At 37.9% G+C, this 19,477-nt stretch overlaps 1 protein-coding gene across 4 annotated transcripts in view; it reads left to right on the forward strand.

The window, feature by feature from the left end:
• The window catches only part of AMPD3 (adenosine monophosphate deaminase 3), a 34,356-nt gene extending 19,080 nt beyond the window's left edge, over positions 1 to 15,276 (forward strand). For 3 of the 4 annotated variants that reach the window (XM_075048073.1, XM_075048074.1, XM_075048072.1), the window contains exons 7-15: positions 3,729 to 3,923; positions 4,169 to 4,300; positions 5,157 to 5,320; positions 6,492 to 6,618; positions 7,457 to 7,620; positions 9,680 to 9,800; positions 11,793 to 11,966; positions 13,087 to 13,197; positions 14,135 to 15,276. In XM_075048073.1, coding sequence (XP_074904174.1) covers positions 3,729 to 3,923; positions 4,169 to 4,300; positions 5,157 to 5,320; positions 6,492 to 6,618; positions 7,457 to 7,620; positions 9,680 to 9,800; positions 11,793 to 11,966; positions 13,087 to 13,197; positions 14,135 to 14,311 — 1,365 coding nt within the window. In that variant the 3' untranslated portion in view covers positions 14,312 to 15,276. Of the gene's footprint in view, positions 1 to 3,728; positions 3,924 to 4,168; positions 4,301 to 5,156; positions 5,321 to 6,491; positions 6,619 to 7,456; positions 7,621 to 9,679; positions 9,801 to 11,792; positions 11,967 to 12,192; positions 12,716 to 13,086; positions 13,198 to 14,134 lie in introns of those variants that run through there. The other variant, XM_075048075.1, reaches the window with a different exon arrangement.
• Positions 15,277 to 19,477: the final 4,201 nt, after the last annotated feature.

The following is a 19,477-nucleotide window of genomic DNA, read 5'->3' on the forward strand; positions in this document are numbered from 1 at the left end:
AAGAAAAAACCATGTGATACTCTAAGACTTTTGTTCTTACTCAAGTTGCTGCTTACCCAAAGGTCAGAATACACCAGGTAGTTAAAAAAGGTAGCCAAAGTACTGCACATTCTCTGGAAAAAACCATGAAAGAGACTCTAGGAAAGTCTTTTTACTCTTGGGAATAAATATATTTAGGGAGAGGGAGGAGGAAAAAAAAGGGGGAAAATCTTGGTTCTTAGAGGATAAGCCTGACGTGATCAGCTCAGCTATAGAGCTATGTGTGATATGCTTGTGGGGACCAGAGAAGATTTCACAGGAGCTTACTGAATTGCAGAAGAACACTTGAGAGAATTATTTCTCAAAGGGAAGCAGGACTTTAAAAGAAATGCAGTTACTACTGTGTCATTCATGTGATCCTTGCATACAAGCAAACAAAACAAACAAAATGTGGCCTTGCTTTCTGTCCTTACCCTCCTAACAGTAGTGAATTCATGTTGATTTAAAGAAAGAGGAATTGTTTTTGTTTGGTTTGGTTTTTTTCAAGACTCATTAATTCCAGTAACTGAGCCACCACTGGAACTAGTGCGTTCTGAAATTCAATAAACTACACTTATTCAGGTTCCCTACACCTGGTATTCTAATCTTGTGACTTGCTTTTCCTGAATGTTTAATGCTTATAAGGCATCTATTAACTGTTATTTCATTCTCCCATGTAAGTTGACCAAGCCTAGCAGTTTGGAGTATTTCACTGGTCCAGGAGGAGTTTATAGTAAACAATATTTGTTTCTAAAACAGAAGATGTTTATTATCCTGAGTAAGCATATATATAATACATTTGGGTTTAAATGGCTATACAGGTACTCTGAGGAGCGTAATAATATGTCAAGTGGAGCTGTTTTTACTATTTTAGACACAGCTTTGTTTACTGTGCATTAGTAGTGTACTTCACGTTGTGTACTTCATGTTGTGTACTTTGAGAGAGTAATATGTTTCTTGCTTTTTCATTTAAAGTGTCCAGCATATTTGAACTAGGCAGTGATTAACAATTAAATGTTAATGTTTAGGATTCAGTTTATATCCTGGTCTTCAGTTATGCTATTAACAGTCACATGGAGATAGATTTACCCTTAGAAAGCGACAACTTCTGTATGCATAAACTGCAAATTTAGTGACTACATGTGCCAAGTAAAACAGGCATTTCTGTGGACTGTATGTCATAGCATAAGCTGAGGTTTACATTGCAGGAGTACGGCTGTTACTTATTCAGGTGCTCCATGATCTGCTTCCTATGGATCCTTAAAAGCAGATCAGGATGTCTGTTGGTGGAATCTGAAAGCTGCAGACATAGTCACTACGCAAAGGGGAACACACTGGTCTCACATACGTGTCCATGTTTGCAGTTTCCTGGACAGAAGAGTCCTGGATGAGAGTCCCTGCAGAGAAGTAGGTTCAGTGACTCCTTGTAGCTAGCTGGTTTATCTGAGAATTCCTTCTAGTGTGAACTCCTGCATACAGGCTGTGCAGCTCGTGTTGGGAGTGTGTCCCTGGGAATGCTAGTTATTTCCATTTTAAAAAGCATAGTGCAGTGGGTTCAACTTGTATTCAATGTCAGCATCCAGCCTTCAGATCTTGTTCCATTATTGCTTGTGAGACTGAAGTGTCCCCTCGTTGTCTCTTCTGGATGTACAAATACCTGTTTACAGTTGATCACATTAAGTCTCAAATTGCACCTTGAAAGCCAAATAAGTTTCATTTTTACAATTATATGGCAGGGTGGGTTCTCCAGCTCCTATTTCCTTTTGTGATGTTTCTTGGGAATGTTGTCAATATTTGGGTTTTTTAAACCTTTAAATGTAGACAGCAAAATGGTGCATTCTGACAGCTGCATTACCAGTATTGTGCAGAAGTAAGATTATTTTTTATTTCTGCTTTGAAGCTCCTTTCTTACTCCATATGAGGAGTTGGAGCAGCCTTTTCCACTACAGTTTCACATAAGACTTCATGGTAAAGTGTTACTTATAATAATTCCGAACCAGCTCCTACCAATATATGGGACAGTACTGTGTGGTGCTTTTTAGACTTGTTATCTGAATAATCATGTCCCTGTTACATTATCATCTTGAAACTTGTATTACAAACTGACTGTCTAGCTTCCTACTCCTTCTGCAGAACCATTCTGCCAGTTGGTCTTGTAAGACTTGTCTCCAGTACCAGGCAGTTGGTGCACAAGGCACATGTTAGAAACAGTGAACGAGTTGGTGATTGCTTCTGACCACAAATCCCTGTGCTCACACCCGTCTGTGTCCAGGTAGGGCCTGGGCCAGAGGAAAATGGGAAGCTTGGCACACAGGCTGCAGCACTGTGGCTTCTGGGTGAGCTGAAACTGCTTCTGCTAGGATTTGGCAGTCTGGACTTGAAGGTAGTTTCAGAGTCTGTCAGACTGTCCCCAGGGCCATTGTGCTCATTATGTGTCAACTGTGAAATCTAATCAGAACAGTGGTTTGGTTTGGTTTTAAATTGATAGGAATTTGTTGGTAGAGTAATTTCATTGTTTCGCCTAGGACATGCGTTAGGCTGTTTTCTTGTTCGGTCAGAATTTCTCCAGGAAATTCAAAGCAAATGGACCCTGGAGCAGCAGCTCTGCTGCTCCACACACTGGATATTGCTGTGCTGTTAGATTCCTTAAGGCCATTATTCCAGCTAAGGCCTATTCTTCCCTTTAAAGTACTTGGTCCTTAGAAACTGCAATTAGTATTACCTGCCTTTTCAGACAAGAAGTAATTGGGGACTATACCTGGTTTTCTTCTGTTCTTTATTGGTGTAGTTAAGATAACAAACGCTTGACTGCAAGGAACTGCAATGGATTTGTTTTACATGTCTGCTGGAGGCACCTAAGGAATTACACGTACTGAAAGGAAAACTTAAATCAACAAACCAACCCCCAAATCTCATCAGTTATTTCTTTGGATTGTGTTCTAATATAGGCTGCTCAAATAGCAGTGCAAGCTTCTGAGTAAAAGAAAAGTATACCTGTGGAAACCATTTGGTTCTTGTAATTTTTTTTAAAAATGGGACTTCAACAAAAAACTGAAGGAGTACACTCAGCCCTTCTGTGAAGCTTGCACTTCCCTTAGTGTGTGAAGAGATCTGAAGAAACTGAAAAATCTGTCAGCATTATGAGTAGCTGTATTATTATTAAACTTGGGAAAAAAAGGTGACGAAATCTCTCATATGTTCATTTTGCAGTTCTAGTGACCCAAGGTGTTTCATTTGGCTGAAATAAAAAAATGAATTGTACTTTTAAAAATGGCTGAGAATTCCAGGTTCTTTCAGTCAGAGAGGATTGTTATAACTACAGTCTATAACTAGGAAGGCATCATCAATTTATGGATGAAATAAAAGGATACTACAGGTTCAGAGTGTCCTTTAAGGAAGTATCAAATTTAATTTGAACTGAGGTTCTGTGATTGGCACTTTTAATGTATCTTAACTTGTCAAAAATTTTCTTATTTAAATAGGAAAGTATTAATTGAGGGCTATTTTATTTATAGTTCTGCTTATTGAATAATTCCTCCAAACCCCAAATCTCAGGGTTCTGAAACATTTTGACTTGCTTAGGCAGTAATCCATTTGTTACTTAAGGAATATTGTAGAAGGCTTTAGTCATTGTTGTCACTGACATAGATACTTTGCTAATTTAAGTTTATGTATATGGATGATGAGCATGAATAACCTTTTGATTACAGGTTGATACTCATATCCATGCTGCTGCTTGCATGAACCAGAAACACTTATTGAGGTTTATTAAACACACATATCAAACGGAGCCCGACAGGATTGTTGCAGAGAAAAAAGGCAAGAAGATGACTTTAAAGCAAGTCTTTGAAAGCCTTCACATGGACCCTTATGACCTCACTGTAGATTCTTTAGATGTCCACGCAGTAAGTCTATTAAAATGGCAAAATAAATGAAAGAAAGCTAAGTTTTCTAAGTGTGAAATTCTGGTTTCTACAGTTTTTGCATGATAACTTATTAAATCAGAATTTGAACTCATGCATTACTTTTCATGTTTGAAGTAAATTAGCATAGGCTTTTTCTTTCTGTGCCTTTTATTGCTAGGCAATTTAATTTATAAACTATTGTATGTACTTAAAACCGTGGTTATTTGGGTTTTTTCCTCCTCCAGGGTCGTCAAACATTTCATCGATTTGACAAATTCAATTCCAAGTACAATCCAGTTGGTGCCAGTGAGCTGAGGGACTTGTATTTGAAAACTGAGAACTACATTGGTGGTGAATATTTTGCTCGTATGGTCAAGGTAAATAAGTTTCAAACTTTTCCAGTTGTAGAGAAATGAAGGTTTGTAAAAGATTTGTGATGTCGTAATTGTATCTAGAGCTAACACTATGGTTAAGTGATTCCAAGTATTGGGCTTGCTCTAGCAAGTCATCGGAGAAAGACCTCTGCTAAGTCAGCCACTGCTGCTTGCTAAATAATTTTATGAATTAGAAATTCATACACATAACTTGTGTACGAGTTCAAAGCAGAGTTGTGTGCAGTTTCAAACTAATGGAGAGCAGCCAAGGATCAATTCACTGGCTTAATATTTTGTTAGGCTGTAGTTGGCTAGTGGTAGCTGCTGGGAAGGAGGAGCTCAGGAAGCACCTCTGCATGAATCTCTATCTGCACATGCATGCACAGGCTTCAAATTCATTTCTTACAACAAAAGAATTAGTAGTTTTCATCAACAGGATGCCAGCTCTTCTAAAATGTACAGAAGTGCTTGTCTAAAAAATTAATAGCCTTTAAATTGCTACTACCATGGATTCTGGGTCAGAGTCTCCATTGGTCTGCAGATTTTATGTAGTCATTTACTACAGTTTAAATAGTATAATTCTGATTTACCAATTTTAACCATATGTCTTACAGAGGTGTTAGGAATAACTGCACAAGAATATTGTCCTCTAAATCTAGGTGTTACAGTTAGTTATACTCAAATGGTATCTGAGGTAGCTTGCTAGTAGAATATTTAGATGCCTAGAGATTACCTTTATCTTTAAAGGGTGACAATACAGTTATTTCTGGTCTGAGGAAAATACAATGATAAATTACACTACTAGGTGTAAATGATCTTCAGTGTTCATATTAAAGCAAATATATTTATTACTTACTAGGAAGTAGCCCGGGAACTAGAAGAAAGTAAGTACCAGTATACAGAACCCCGCTTATCCATTTATGGACGGTCTCCAGATGAATGGCTGAACTTGGCAAAATGGTTCATTAAGCATAAAGTTTATTCCCCTAATATGCGCTGGATAATTCAGGTTCCCAGAATCTAGTAAGTATTCAGGAGCTCTTGGTAATTTTAATAGTTTGAACTCATACCAATGATTTGTTTTAATTTCTGATATTTTGTAGATGGTTTATGAGCTGTCCTGTAGTTCTATTTATACGCAACAGCTTGGGAAATTTATTCTTGACCATTGCTGTGGTTTTCCTGACAGTCTGGGGGTGGAAGACAGGAGATGGGGTTTCAATTTACTCTTTATGAAGCTGTTCATACCTACTGTGAATTATTTGTAAGTTTGAAGATACTGAAACCAAAAATTACAACTGGGTGAAATTAAACTGCATTCAAAGGCAAGTTAAAATGCAATTTAGTAATGAAAATAAATCACCTCATAAAGGAGTAGAAAATGCTCTGTAAAACTGTTACCATCAAACCTCCTCAAGATCAGTGACAAATGACAGTGAACTTGGAAATGCAACCCCGATTGCTGATTTGCAAGCTTAAATCAATACCAGTTTTTCTTAGTTTTTAAGCATCCTTTGGGACTTTTATTAAATGGTTCTTTGTTTCTAATACTGTATATTGTAATACAGTCTCCCATGATAATTTTGTCAGCCTTAATAGCTGAGCTTCATGTTTTGAAATTGCATAGTTGGAATATGAATAGAGAAGGAGCTGTCATGGTCGCATATATCCCCCAGAGTGCGTTTCTCATTAGGGAGAAAGTTTCTCTAATTTCCTTTCTTACGTACATAGTGGAGTCAACACTTTCATTACGTCATGCACTTAATGATACACTGAAGTACTGTCCCTCTTTTCTGAGAGGCTCACTAAAACAGAACATTCTACTTTGATTTGGAGTAGTTAACAACTTTGGAAAACAACCTGTCATGAGAGGTAATTCCTTATCTCACCTATTAGTATTTGGATTGCTATAAGGGAAAGGGTCACTGTACTTGAGACGGCATCTACCCCTGCATGCTGTCTCTATTTTTGGAGCACTTGGGAGCTTTAGCAGAGCCTGTATGAAGCAGAGTGCCAGGCAGTGCAGGAAACAGAGCACAGAAACAATCCCTGCCCTGACATAAACTTTGAATTTCTGAATCCTGGTAGAACTGAAGTGGTAGAATATACACAAATAACAGAAAATATGAAAGTGGAGGAAAAATATAAGCTGATTAAAGAATGATCAAAACTGTGTATATTTTTTCCCCTTCAGTGACATATTTAGGTCAAAAAATATTCTGCCTAGTTTTGGGAAGATGTTGGAGAACATCTTTGTACCTTTGTTTGAAGCAACAATCAATCCCAAAGACCACAAAGAATTGCACCTTTTCCTTAAATATGTAAGTATGTTTGGATTTTCTGTCTCACGTGAAATAGATCATCTCCTACTCATAAATTTTGTTTGTCCACAGCTGTTTCCAGACACTAAAAAAGCTTCCTCCTCCATAGATTACTTGTATTATTGTTTTAAAGCCCTGACATAAAATTTAATAAAAGCCTGAGTAAGGTCTTGTTGTCAAATAGCTGCTGTTTATTTCCTCTGAAACAGCTCAACAGCTATTTATTTGTCCTCTCAGTAATCCTCTCCATAAAGAATCACCAAAAAACATTTGCACACTATTGTGCAGGGGGAACATTGTAATCCAGGATGTGTACTTTGAGTTTACCTCTGGGACTGGCTTCCAAAAAGGAGGCAACTGAAAGGAAGCATTATGTAGATCCTGATGGGACTCAGGAGAGAGGTGAGGATGTAGCTGCTAGGATGTGATTAAGAGACACTTCTGAGTGTGCCCCAAATCAGAACTCTGAGGTTTCCTGGGAGCTTCTGGCCTTCAGCTGCTTTTCAAATAACAAAGAAGATGAGTTTAAAGGATTATAATCTGGATCTGAGGGAGTCTTACAGGCCTGTGCCTCCCACAGGAGTCTGAAGGCTTTTGTGCACCTGGGCCTCATATATGTCTCAGAAGAAAAAAAATGGGTGAAACTTCCTTCAAGAAAACACATTATTCCTGCTGTCTGCATGGTGTGGTAGGAGGGCAGAGCAGCAGGACTGCTAGCGTAAAGAGGGAAATGAAGGAAGAGGACTAGATGCTTTGTACAAGCAAGTCCTGAAGCAAAAGTAATGTTGAAGTTTGCTTCTAGAAAACACTGATTTCTGTGAATCTCTTCTCCCACCAGGTGACTGGGTTTGACAGCGTTGATGATGAATCCAAACATAGTGGCCATATGTTCTCTGACAAGAGCCTTAACCCTGACCTCTGGACCATTGAGAAGAATCCCCCGTATAGCTATTATTTGTATTATATGTATGTGAACATCATGTTGCTAAACAACCTTAGGAGGCAAGTAGTCATTTTTCTCTTTTAAAAGCTTCCAGAAAGAAAAAACAATAATCTTGGTCTCAATCTAAGTCAGTGTCTAGATAATGTAACTTTTGAAGCAAAGGTTATCTTGAATTATTTTAAAGAGTTCAAGAGGAGTATGTGAGTTATTTTGAAAATGTTTAACTGCAAAATGAATTCAAATGAAATGTTCAGAAATTGTAAAGGCATCAGATTATTATCTTGGTTTGACATTTTTGTTTTGTGAATTCCTTAAACCTGAATATATCAAACAAAACAAAAGAAGAAACCCCACAAAATGGACTTGTTGACCTTTGCTTGGATTCACAGTGGATTTCCAAATATAATGTACCTCTTGGTAGCTTGCTAACTCCTGGTAATTTAAAAGATACAAAGTTATGTTGTGAAATACTGGTTTAAGGGCTGCTGCTGTTATCAGAGATAGACAAAGGAGGACATAATTATGAACTGCACATCTAGCTAACTTACGTTAGCCTGCTTGTTGATTCATTCAGTTTTACTACTTTTGAGACTGATGTCTAGGCAATGCAGGGAGTTACAATACTGAATGTGAGATCATGACTGTAAAAGCAGATTTTGGCATCAGGCTCAGTAAAGCCTGAAATTCAACTTCAGGTTATGTTCCTGACTTTGTGGCTGACTCACTGAGTGATCTGCACAACTGACTCAAATTGAGGCACAATGAGGTTATCCACTGATATTATGATGTCATCAATTACCTTGCAAGGATTTGGTTCATTATTATTTATAAAACATTTTGGGATTTTCTTATAGGAGGTGCACAGATTTGTCATTTTAATAGGTCTTATCCAAGCTAACATTCAGAATGTTACTTCTTCTCTCCCACTGCTACCTCAAGCATTTCTTTCTCTACCACCCTATATAATCAAAACTCATAATAAAAACATCCACCTTAAATTACCTTGTACCTGCAACACAGGCCTAGTTGTTAGTTTTCATTCTATAATGGAAAGGATATAGTACAGCAGATATCTAAGTCATCCCTTTCTCCTGACTTCCTTTACATTCTCTATAGTCTACGGTTTTTTCTTTTCCAAAGACAGAGATTCTGTCAGAACTTACACATTTCTTTTTACCTCAAGATCATTTCAACTACTGTTTGAAAATCTCCCTAGATAATCATTAAATATTCTTTACAGCTAAGGCAGATAATGACACAATTCATCAATGAGTCAGTAAAACTGTTCACCCTGTTAAACTGAGGCACCATAGCCAGTCCATTACAATAGTGTTTTATGCTTTTGGTAGCATTAATGAAGTCAGCAAGGATGGATTACACCCTCACATCCATTTTCAGGAGAAACGTTACTAAACATCCGTTCTAGAACTGCCTTATACTCTAGCAGTCCTTGTTGAAATTCTTTGTTTTGAACATTTCCAAACACTTACAGGACATTCGTCTGCACTGAATAACAGGGTCCATTATAATCTAAAACCCAGCATCACTTTTAATATAGATGATAAAAATAAAATAGTTCTAGAAATTATAGTGTGAAGTCTGGTGTAATAACTAACACTCCTAGATCATCTCTGTGCTACTGAGGGTGTGGTTTTATGCTACACTTAACCTGGTGAGATGGCAGGTTGTCATCACACTAGATAGTGTTAGCTAACACTTGGCAACATGCTTCCTCTTCTTCCCTCATTCTGAATCTAGGAATTACGTGGCCACAGGTTGCATCAGTTCATTTAGCTTTCCATCTGCCAGTTCCCTCAACTGAAATCAGTTCAGTAACTGTTCACCCAGTGGCTAAGCAATTGCTAAATGAGATGTAACTGGGGAAGGAAAGAAGAAGGAAGACACAAATATATCAGGTAGTGGAAGGGTCTTGGGTAGAGGGACCTGCCTCTTTTGACAGCAGCCCACAGGCAGGCCTGATTAGATGTCACATCAAATTGTATGAGAATGTGTAACTTCTAATTTTTTTTAAATTTTCTTATTAATGATAATTATATGCAAAATAAATGAAGAACAGTGCATTTTTTTGTTAGCGGAACTTGTGTTTAATCTCCTCAGGGAAAGAGGCATGTGTACTTTTCTGTTTCGACCTCACTGTGGAGAAGCTGGGTCTATCACACACCTTGTATCAGCCTTTCTGACAGCAGACAACATTTCTCACGGATTGCTCTTGAAGAAGGTATTGCTTGGTTGGTCACGTAATCACTGTCTGCTTAGACATCAGTCACTGGTTCAAACAGTAGTCACCAAATTGACTTTATCTGGGCAGCCCAAAATTAATTTTCTTAGCAAGACACAAATAACTCTTTTCTTTGATCAGAAACCCCACCTGCAGTACTGTGTTCAGTTCTAGGGCCCCCAACATAAGAAAGACATGGACCTGTTGGAGTGACTCCAGAGTAGGGCTGTGAAGATGCTCAGAGGGCTGGAGCACCTCTCCTATGAAGACAGGCTGAGAGAGTTGGGGTTGTTCAGCCTGGGGGAGAGAAGGCTCCAGGGAGACCTTACTGCAGCCTTCCAGTACCTAAAGGGGGCCTAGTGGAAAGCCGGAGAGGGACTTTTTACAAGGGCATGTAGTGATAGGACAAGGGGTAATGGCTTTAAACTGAAAGAGGGTAGATTTAGATTAGGTGTATGGAAGTTCTTGACTGTGAGGGTGGTGAGGCACTGGAACAGGTTGCCCTTAGAGGTTGTGGATGCCCCATCCCTGGAAGTGTTCAAGGCCAGGCTGGATGGGGCTTTGAGCAACCTGGTTTAGTGGAAGATGTCCTTGCCCATGGCAGGGGGGTTGAAACTAGATGATCTTTGTGGTCCCTTTCAACCCAAACCATTCTATGATTCTAAGAAATAAATAAGCTCAGCTGAACTTCCTATTTCTTACTTAAGCTACAAAAATACAGCTTTTTCCAAAGTATTTTAAAGCTATGTCTTTATAGGGAAGATCAACTGTTCAGATACGTCAAGGACTTGGTGGCACCTGTTTTTGATTACTCCAAGCAGAGCTAAAATTACATGGAAAAAACTGCTTAGACTTGTTATTACTCCCTGGTATAGGTCCCAGAAGAATTTAAGGAAAGGTCTAGTTTTTTCTGTACAGAGACAAAGGCCATTTTCCCTGACTGGCATCCCTTTACTTAAAGGTTCATTCAGAAGTTCATTAAGGTTTTGATTATTTATATCTAGAGTAACTGGGATCACTTGATCAAGAAATTTAACACAGCTGTATAACACAGCAATATTTTATATACAACTTGATTGTTACGACAGGACAAACGTTATCATTCCTGGCATATGGGTTAATAAAAACTATCACACAACTCATTGCCAGGCCACTGTTTTGTAATTAAAATAATTGGTCAGTGGGTGGCAGACTTGCACTGAGTTTATTGCAATTTTTTGGACAGACTTCTCTTATAAGTTGGATTTTCTGGTTAATGCTGGAAAATTCTCACTGTATTTTTCAACATACCCAAGAACAAAGAAAAATTTTGCCTGAAATCATGTCTGATGTAATGCTCAGAATGAGTAATTCCTAAAATATAAACCCAGATAGAGTAGTACTAAGGCTGTATGTGACCAAAGCATTCTCCTTTTCACTCTCTCCTGTTTAGTCTGGTGTGATAACCTGGCACAGCAGACAATAATAATAAAGGGACTTGTTAGGTTCACAGGTTGGTTAAACCAAAAATAGTAATAAAGATGAGGTGACCACAGATTATTTACATTGTGTGCAACACCAACACACGACTTCTAATAAAACTTTTTCTGCTCCTACAATTTACCTGTTGGACTGCAGTTTTGAAAATAACAAATTGCTTAGCAGTTCTTACACATCTATTATCTATGACTTTCAGGTTTTGGGGGAAGGTATGCAGTTAGTATCAAATGCAGTGCTCTTATTAGTCATCTATACTAATCTACAGTAATATTAGTCACTGTATTTTTAAAAAAGTGACATAGGAGGAATATAAATTACTTTTATAAAGATCAGTAACATTTAAAATTCAGACTTTCAAATATTTTCTAAAGAAGTCAGAGTTTAGTTTCAACCTACTTTTTTTGGTCTTAGTCCTCCCTCTGTAATGCTTTTTCCAATTTTATCCAAGGGAAATCCTTCCTTTTTTCATTATCCCATACTACCATTAAATGCTGATTGTGTTTTGTTTTGCAGAGTCCTGTGCTCCAGTATCTTTATTATCTTGCACAAATACCCATTGCTATGTCTCCACTTAGTAACAACAGCCTATTCCTGGAGTACTCAAAAAATCCACTACGGGAATTTCTACATAAGGGACTTCATGTCTCTCTCTCCACAGATGATCCTATGCAGTTTCATTATACAAAGGTAAGAATTGCAAAAAGCACTTGTCTTTGAATTTGGCAACAGTACCACATAGGTCCAGAATGACCTGAAAGCTATTTTATGTCATTGCTTAGGATATAAAGTTTCATGTCTTTCAGTCACTTCATTCATTATTCTTCCTCATTCTCAGTCTGCTACTCACTGTTAGGTTTCAGAGGGAAATGTCTGATTTCCTAATTATGTTTCTTTTGTACTCTTGCCTCTCCAGTGTTGGCTGTTGAAGTATAGATTGAAGGATGAGGCTGAAGGGAGATTTGAGCCTTCATAAACAATCCTCTAGAGTGCCAGGAAAGTCCAGTTTCCTTACTAATAAATCTGGGGAAGTACATTACAAAAACACTATGTGGAATCTCAGAAGATGACATATGAGCTGTTTGCTCAGTGAACGGAAGCTGATTCTTGCCCTTGGGTGGCCTGGCAGGACAGAAATGCCTGGTCACTGGTTTTGATGCCCCAGTTGTGTGGTTGGCGCTGACTTGAGTCATGCTGTACCTTAGAGTGGCCTGTACGTCGCTCAATTGTCTGTGTTCTGAGGACAAGCTGAGCTCTGGTGTGCTTCACCCAGGCTTGCTTCTGGCCTATGACATGTCTCTGCTAGAAAAGACAGCTTCTGTGGGGGCTTTCTGCATGGATGTAACGCAGCACCAGCCGAGTTACACGTAGCGTGGAAGATCCTCAGCTGTGACAGCCCACTAGAGTCAGACCCAACCTCCTTGTGTGGAAGGTCAGAAGTGAGAAATTGCCCTGCTATCTGTCTATGTTCATATTCATTCAAGATTTACGACTAGATCCTCCAAGGTGTTTATATACCCCGGGATCTCATTTGAAATTGCCTCATAAATGCCTCCAAGGATCTGGACTGCAGGCTGCAATTTCTTAGGCTAAGATAACTGGATATCCAGTGCCTATTAACAGTTGCCCTTGGGAAATTTGAAATAAACAATTCTGTTTGTTAGTAATTGTGATTTTAAAGTCTTAAACCTCTAATTTTTCACAGCTATCTAAAGAGCATGTATAAATTCCTTAATTAGTAATGAGTACATATCGCCGTTTACATTTTATTTACATATAATTTAATATTAAGCATATTTTGGTGATACAGGAAGCTCTCATGGAAGAATATGCTATTGCAGCCCAGGTGTGGAAACTAAGTACCTGTGACTTGTGTGAAATAGCAAGAAACAGTGTACTACAGAGTGGATTGTCAGATAAGGTAATTATGGCTGAAAAAATCTCTTCTGTGAATATTAGGGCAAGTGGGAACTGAAAAGTCAGTAGTCTGAAAATTGAATAGTTGGTGCTTATGTGATTTATTTGTGCACATCCCTATCCTCTTTTCGAGAAATGTTTGCAAAGTATCTGCTATGCAGTCTTACATTTAAAAAAAAGTATTAACATTACATTTTTCCTCATTAGCTTTGTTTTGGAATTCCCAAAACATACAGAGAGACCAGGTGCCTGTTTATACTCAGTTCTGCCTCCAGTCCCAAACCTTTAATTATTTGGGTGATATCCCTTTGCCAGTAATTTTACACATCCATGTCTTGCCTTGAGTGAAAACAAACTACCTATCATAAGCAAGACATGTTTTCGCTTAGAAGGGAGTATTACAGAAAATATTCTGGTTTAGATAGGCAGATTAGATTAAATTCCCTTTGGGCTTTAAAATTCTATATATCCATGGCTTTCCCTAGGACTTATTTTAGAGCATCCTCTCCTCTATGTCACTTTCAAACATTCCTCTCAAGGAGCTGGTATGTGAAGGGGCTTTACAAGTATATTCTGTTGTTTCTTCCAATATTCTCTAGTGACAACTACTAATTTTCCTCTTGTGCAGCATTTAACTAACAAAAGAAACCTAAGCCTCTTTCTGACTTCTCATATGAAAGATGTAGTAGCGAAGACTGAACACTAGCACAAAGGGTTTTAGCAAGCCAGACTGAGTGCACTGCTTAGTAATTATATATATAAACCTTGGCCTTAAAACTCCCAAAACTGGTTAAGACTCTGAGGTAAAGTTCAACGGCCAGCTGGTTGAAGCTGCTCTTTTCACTTGCGCTGGAGTCATCCAACTAACAAATACTCAGTTAAACAATAAATCAAAGCAGTTGAACTGACTTATTCCTTTTTACATTTAATCCTGTTCACAGGAAAAACAGAAATTCTTAGGGGTGAATTACTGTAAAGAAGGGCCTGAGGGAAATGACATTCGAAAGACAAATGTTGCCCAGATCCGGATGGCCTTCAGGTATGAGACACTGTGCAATGAACTTAGTTTCCTGTCTGATGCTATGAGAACAGAAGAGATTTCTACTCTGTCAAAGTAGTTACAAGCTCAAAGAAACCAGAACATTTCACTCCTAAACAGGGTAAGATGCTAATTAACATTGAATCATCTGTCTTTGATGCTACCAAGACATAATTGAACAGTACAGAGAAAAATAGAGTATCTATGGAAGGTAAACAGCATTTGCTGTTATCTTTTACTGCATTATTCTCATAGCAAAAATTTCAGTTTCTACAAACATGAGGCTTTGTAAGATTGCTGTAAATATTAAATGCAAACTCAGAATCATGTAATATTTGTTTCATACTGTCGTAACTGTGCACTGTATTGTAGCTTGGAAAACAACACAGAATATTCACAGCACATCTGTGGTAATGCACCTTAGGATTCTGCAGATGTGGATAGTATACATGCACCTGTTTTTGTCCTGCTAGTCTCAGTAGCAATCATTACATTTAGCACTTGTAAGTTTAACCCTTTATTTGCTAGCATTTTGTATGGGGTGCATAATTTTGAGGCTACCCTTTCATTCTGGAAGGTGTTCTGACAGTTTTTATCAGCAGTTATACTAGAAAACAAGAAAAAACAAAGTCTGGTAGTCTTGTTTAATGAGTAATTAATTACTTCCTGTTGTCATGTAGGATGTCTGGGAAGAACAGCAGATTAATGCTTTTTAATCTAGTAAGTAGAAAACATGGTGTCAAAATCATCACTATTGTACATTGTAATAATGAGTCTAATTGTATCATGAAAACTTTGCCTTGAAAGTTAAGAACACTTTTTTATTGCTTCGTAATGGGAATATGTGGATATACCAGTTCAAATTACCTGGAAATTTATGCAGATAATTTTGGTTGCATGTGAAGAGAAATTTTTTACTTGAACAAAGGAAGTGTTCTTATGAATCAGTGGTAGAAACTCCAGACCTGGGTTCTGGTCCTACTTCTGACATCTTTTTACACATTTGTGTTAGTTTGTATTTTAGTCAATCAGAGTTGAATGAGAAGTCAAACTGTCTATTTATACAGAAGCTTGCCTGCTTGAAATATGTCATTAAAAATCATGTTATGTTAAACTTTTTATTTATGATGGAGTGGCTAGTAACATACAGCTACTGGAATATTTATCACTTTCAATCTTTTTTCTATTTGATCATCCTTTGTAAGACACAGTACTACTCATTCAGAAAGGATTAAAGGTAACATGATAGCATCTATGTATTGTAGAAGCTGCATGTAGTTTCACACCAAAAAATACTCAGGCTAGGGCCAGCAGAGGATGTTGATGCCTGCAAGTCCAACATTACACTACTTAATTTGAAGGCCTATAGTCCCTAAACTAGGATCTTGAGCCTATAGTTAGAGACCTGGGTATCTAATATAATAAATACATAGGGAGGTTAGGCATGAGAACATTAATTCAGAATTAATGGATAAAAAGCAAATAATGAATACTAGCCAATCAAGCCTCGCTAGACCTAGAACCCTGCGTGTTTTACTACATCAGCTGTCTTGTGCAACTTGTATTTCTTAGGCCAGGCTCTTCTCCTGGGGCTTGGGCACCTACATCCTTCCTTTCAAGAGCTGATCAGGTCTCACTTTCCCTTGTAAATGCAGCCAGAAGTAGCAGTGGTGACATCACCAGTACCAAACAAGTCATTAATGGCATAAATGTATATATGCACTGAAGACATACGCTCTCTCCTTAGGCTGTGGCAGTTCAAAGCAATACCTACAGGGACACTTTTTTAATGTGCCTGCTGTCCTGAATGGTGATTGCAGGGAAATGGCACCAACGGAAGGGAGGGAGGAATCCCCCATCACCTCCTATAGCTGTGCAGCCCTGTAAGAGCTGCGTAAGAGAGATTAAACCTAAAGACCTTTAGGAAGCAGCCTGGAAGTAAGGCTGCTCCGAGGGAGATCAAGACACAGGAGCAGAGTTCTGGCCATCCAGTCACCATTACAGTTAGCCAGTGTTATGCACAGGAAGCTGCAATAATTGCAGACATTTTTCATCCAAAATATGGTTGCAGACAGGTGGTGGGAGACTTGACTTCAGTGCTTCAGTAACCTAGCCTAACGTCTCCAGTGTTCAACTAGTGCCAGATTTTGTATTCTTTGTGCAGCTAAAAATCACGTGAAATCGTGCTACGCTGCTCAACTGTATGATAATATAATTGTCCAAAGTTCTTGGTCAACAGTGCCTATTGGCCTCACTGTTAGAAACTTCAGCAGCTTATATAATGCATTATCAGGATTGGCGAGTGTAATTTTCTTAGGTTGAAGTCTGAAAACAGTGGTTCAAGCATTTTAGCTGCATAAAATGCAGATGTTTTCATTCGTACCGCTTACTAATAAGTTGTTATCAACATAACATTATTTACCGGAGAAAAGCATCTGCATCCAGGCTAAATAAGCAACACGCCTGGTTTTAAGAATTTAAATTGTAAGTATTTTCATCTGATAAACATTGCTTTACTTGCGTTGTTTCGCCTGAAGTTTGCTATTAGTGCTGCCTTTGTTGTCACTTAGATTTCTTATTTAGTTTTCTTAATATTATACCAAATCTGTTATGTTTGTTTAATACCTTTTCAGCTTTCCTTACCTCAAACACATGAGGTTCTAATATGGCTGTAGCTCATTAAAGAAAAAAACAAAACTGGATTTGACTATTCAGTTAATGGACAGTAATTGGGATTTTGACAATAATAACAATTAACACACAAGTGGTCATGACCACAAGTTCTGCTTTCTGTGCTTCTTTATGTGCTGCTTTTAAGGATAAATTGAGCTAATAGTGTTACATTTTGGGAAACAAACCAACATCCTTTCAAGCTTCCACTACCCCATCTCTTTTGGTCATCTTTTAATTAGGCAAAAGTTATTGATTCTCAAGCTCAGTTCTTAAATTTCAGCTTGTTTTCTTTTTTAAAGTTGCACTTCTGTTCTGATGTATGGCTGTTCAAAGTAACGTTGCAGTCTTAGGATATGTATGTAATGAAGGGCAATCCAGTGTTGAAGTGTTACTGACATCTGAATTACTGTTGTACACGTTTACTCAAATGCACGACAGAGCAGTTGCTGATTCCCGCCCCCTTGCCAGTGATGAGATCAAACCTGGTTACACCACAGCTTACGTTTTACTCAAACAGAAGGGGACTAGAACAACGTCACTGTAGGTAGTGACTGGGACAGATGTTGCTTCAGAATGGAAGAATATCCTATTTTCTCATCATTTCATTGGTGTTAAGGTTCAAATGTTATTCAAGACTTCCTTAAATCTGTTAGCTCAGAGCATTTTATACTTTCACCTAAAATGGTTAATTCTGGTTATCTGATGTTTACAACATACCTATCTGAACAATTTCTAGTGAAGCTTTTCCATTCTGATGTTACTTCAGCAAACCTAAGGCAGCTGCTCTGCCCCTGGATAATACAATTCTTTATCTCACCCCAGAGCTACCTTATCTCCTCATATCATTGTTCTTTACTTGTGGCTAAACCTTTCTGTTTTATTTGCCTAGTTAAAATCTAAGTCTGAAAAAGGGGGGGGGGGGGGAGAGATGTCTGTAAAAACTGCTTTTTCTTTCTGTGCCTGGGTTAAATGATGTTTTATCTTTTGCCTCTTGTTGAAGCATTAAGCTAATAAATAAATTATAAAAGAATATGGTTAGGGTTTTTGTGTGTGTATCTCAATAAAACTCTAGCTGCTCAAGATCTCTGCATTTAAGTAGAACTAAAAACCTATGCAATTAGACTGTTAGCAGTACAGAAGACTGAACCAAAATTAAGGACTACCGCAGCATGAAAACTGAAAAAACCCAGTGGAGATAGAGAAGATAATAAGCAATATTTAGGAGAAGGAGCTAACAGCTTAGCTGACAAAGCAATTCAGTATTAATGAAAACCAACTGTTCTGATTTGTGCCAACAGAAAACCTGGCACGAAGTCCTGAAGTGAAGCTGTACTGCAGGGCTGCCCCCATTGTCTCTTTGGTTCCCTGCTCATCCAAACTGGCCATCAGGGTAGGGCATGCAGCACCTCTCTCTCATGCTGGAGCCTCATCTTGATATTAAAACTGAGAGTCAAAACACCTAAATTTGGGAGCAAGAAAACAGTTCTGACACTCACAGTTGAAACAATTTAAGCACTATAGACAGCAGTTTTACCTGACAAAAAGAACAAAACTAAGAAGCCAACAAGTGACAAATTGAAATAAATAGTTAAGATAAACATTGACAGTCTGCTACAGTCAAGATGACTTCTGAGGAAAAAAGTTTAACACAAATTACTTTCTTCAGTAGGAAATGTAATAAAGATTTTTAGATGAGATTAAAATGTGCCTCTCTTTCTGTACATAAACCCTTTATTTCTGTACACAAGCAGCACTCATGAAGCACAAAAGTACAGATTCATCTGTAACTGAAGAATGTGCTTTTCTCCCTCATACCTCTCAAAGCACTAAATACCAACGTTAAGCAGCATAGAGCACAGTATAATATAATAGTGAGACACCAAACACAGCTAATTCATTAATCATTAACCATGACTAATGGCTAGTCTCACATAAAATGTTTTTTGGAAGGTCTATTAAAGTGGGTTGGAACCACATTAACATGGCAGCATAGACTGTTGTATGAAAACCCTACCGGCTTCCACATACAATCAAATCCCAGAAGGGCAGGTTTCTGACTAATTTAAGCTTAATTCATAAAAACACCCTGTATTTTTAAATAGCACTTTGAACCAAAGAAGAGTGCTCATTTAATTACCTGTTGGATAGTATTCTTCATTCCACCAGACTCATACTGGGCAAAATTTCATCCAAGTTCACAAAACTTAGCTTTTTTTTTTAATTTTAGGCCTACAAAATTGAGATTAGAATTCAGTTTTCAGACTTTTGTGGCATTAAAGCTAAAAGATTCCTTAAGCTTAAAAGAACTTTGACATTTCTTCCAAAGTAACTTTATTGCACAATTCATACACAAAGTTTAATATACTGGAATGTCCTTAGCTATTAATACACGCTATAATGTTTAAATTACAATTTCACATTAAACCTGTAAGAAATCTTCACTTAACACAAGAAAGTTTAGTTTGTTCTAATGCCCCTCACCAACAGCTATTCGTAGTAATTCACATTTTCAACGTCTAGCTTCTGGAACCCATTGCCATGTCCTTACCAATGATGTGATTCCTTTTCCTTT

Source organism: Buteo buteo, chromosome 16, assembly GCF_964188355.1.
Source record: "Buteo buteo chromosome 16, bButBut1.hap1.1, whole genome shotgun sequence".
In the NCBI taxonomy this organism is placed as follows: domain Eukaryota; kingdom Metazoa; phylum Chordata; class Aves; order Accipitriformes; family Accipitridae; genus Buteo; species Buteo buteo.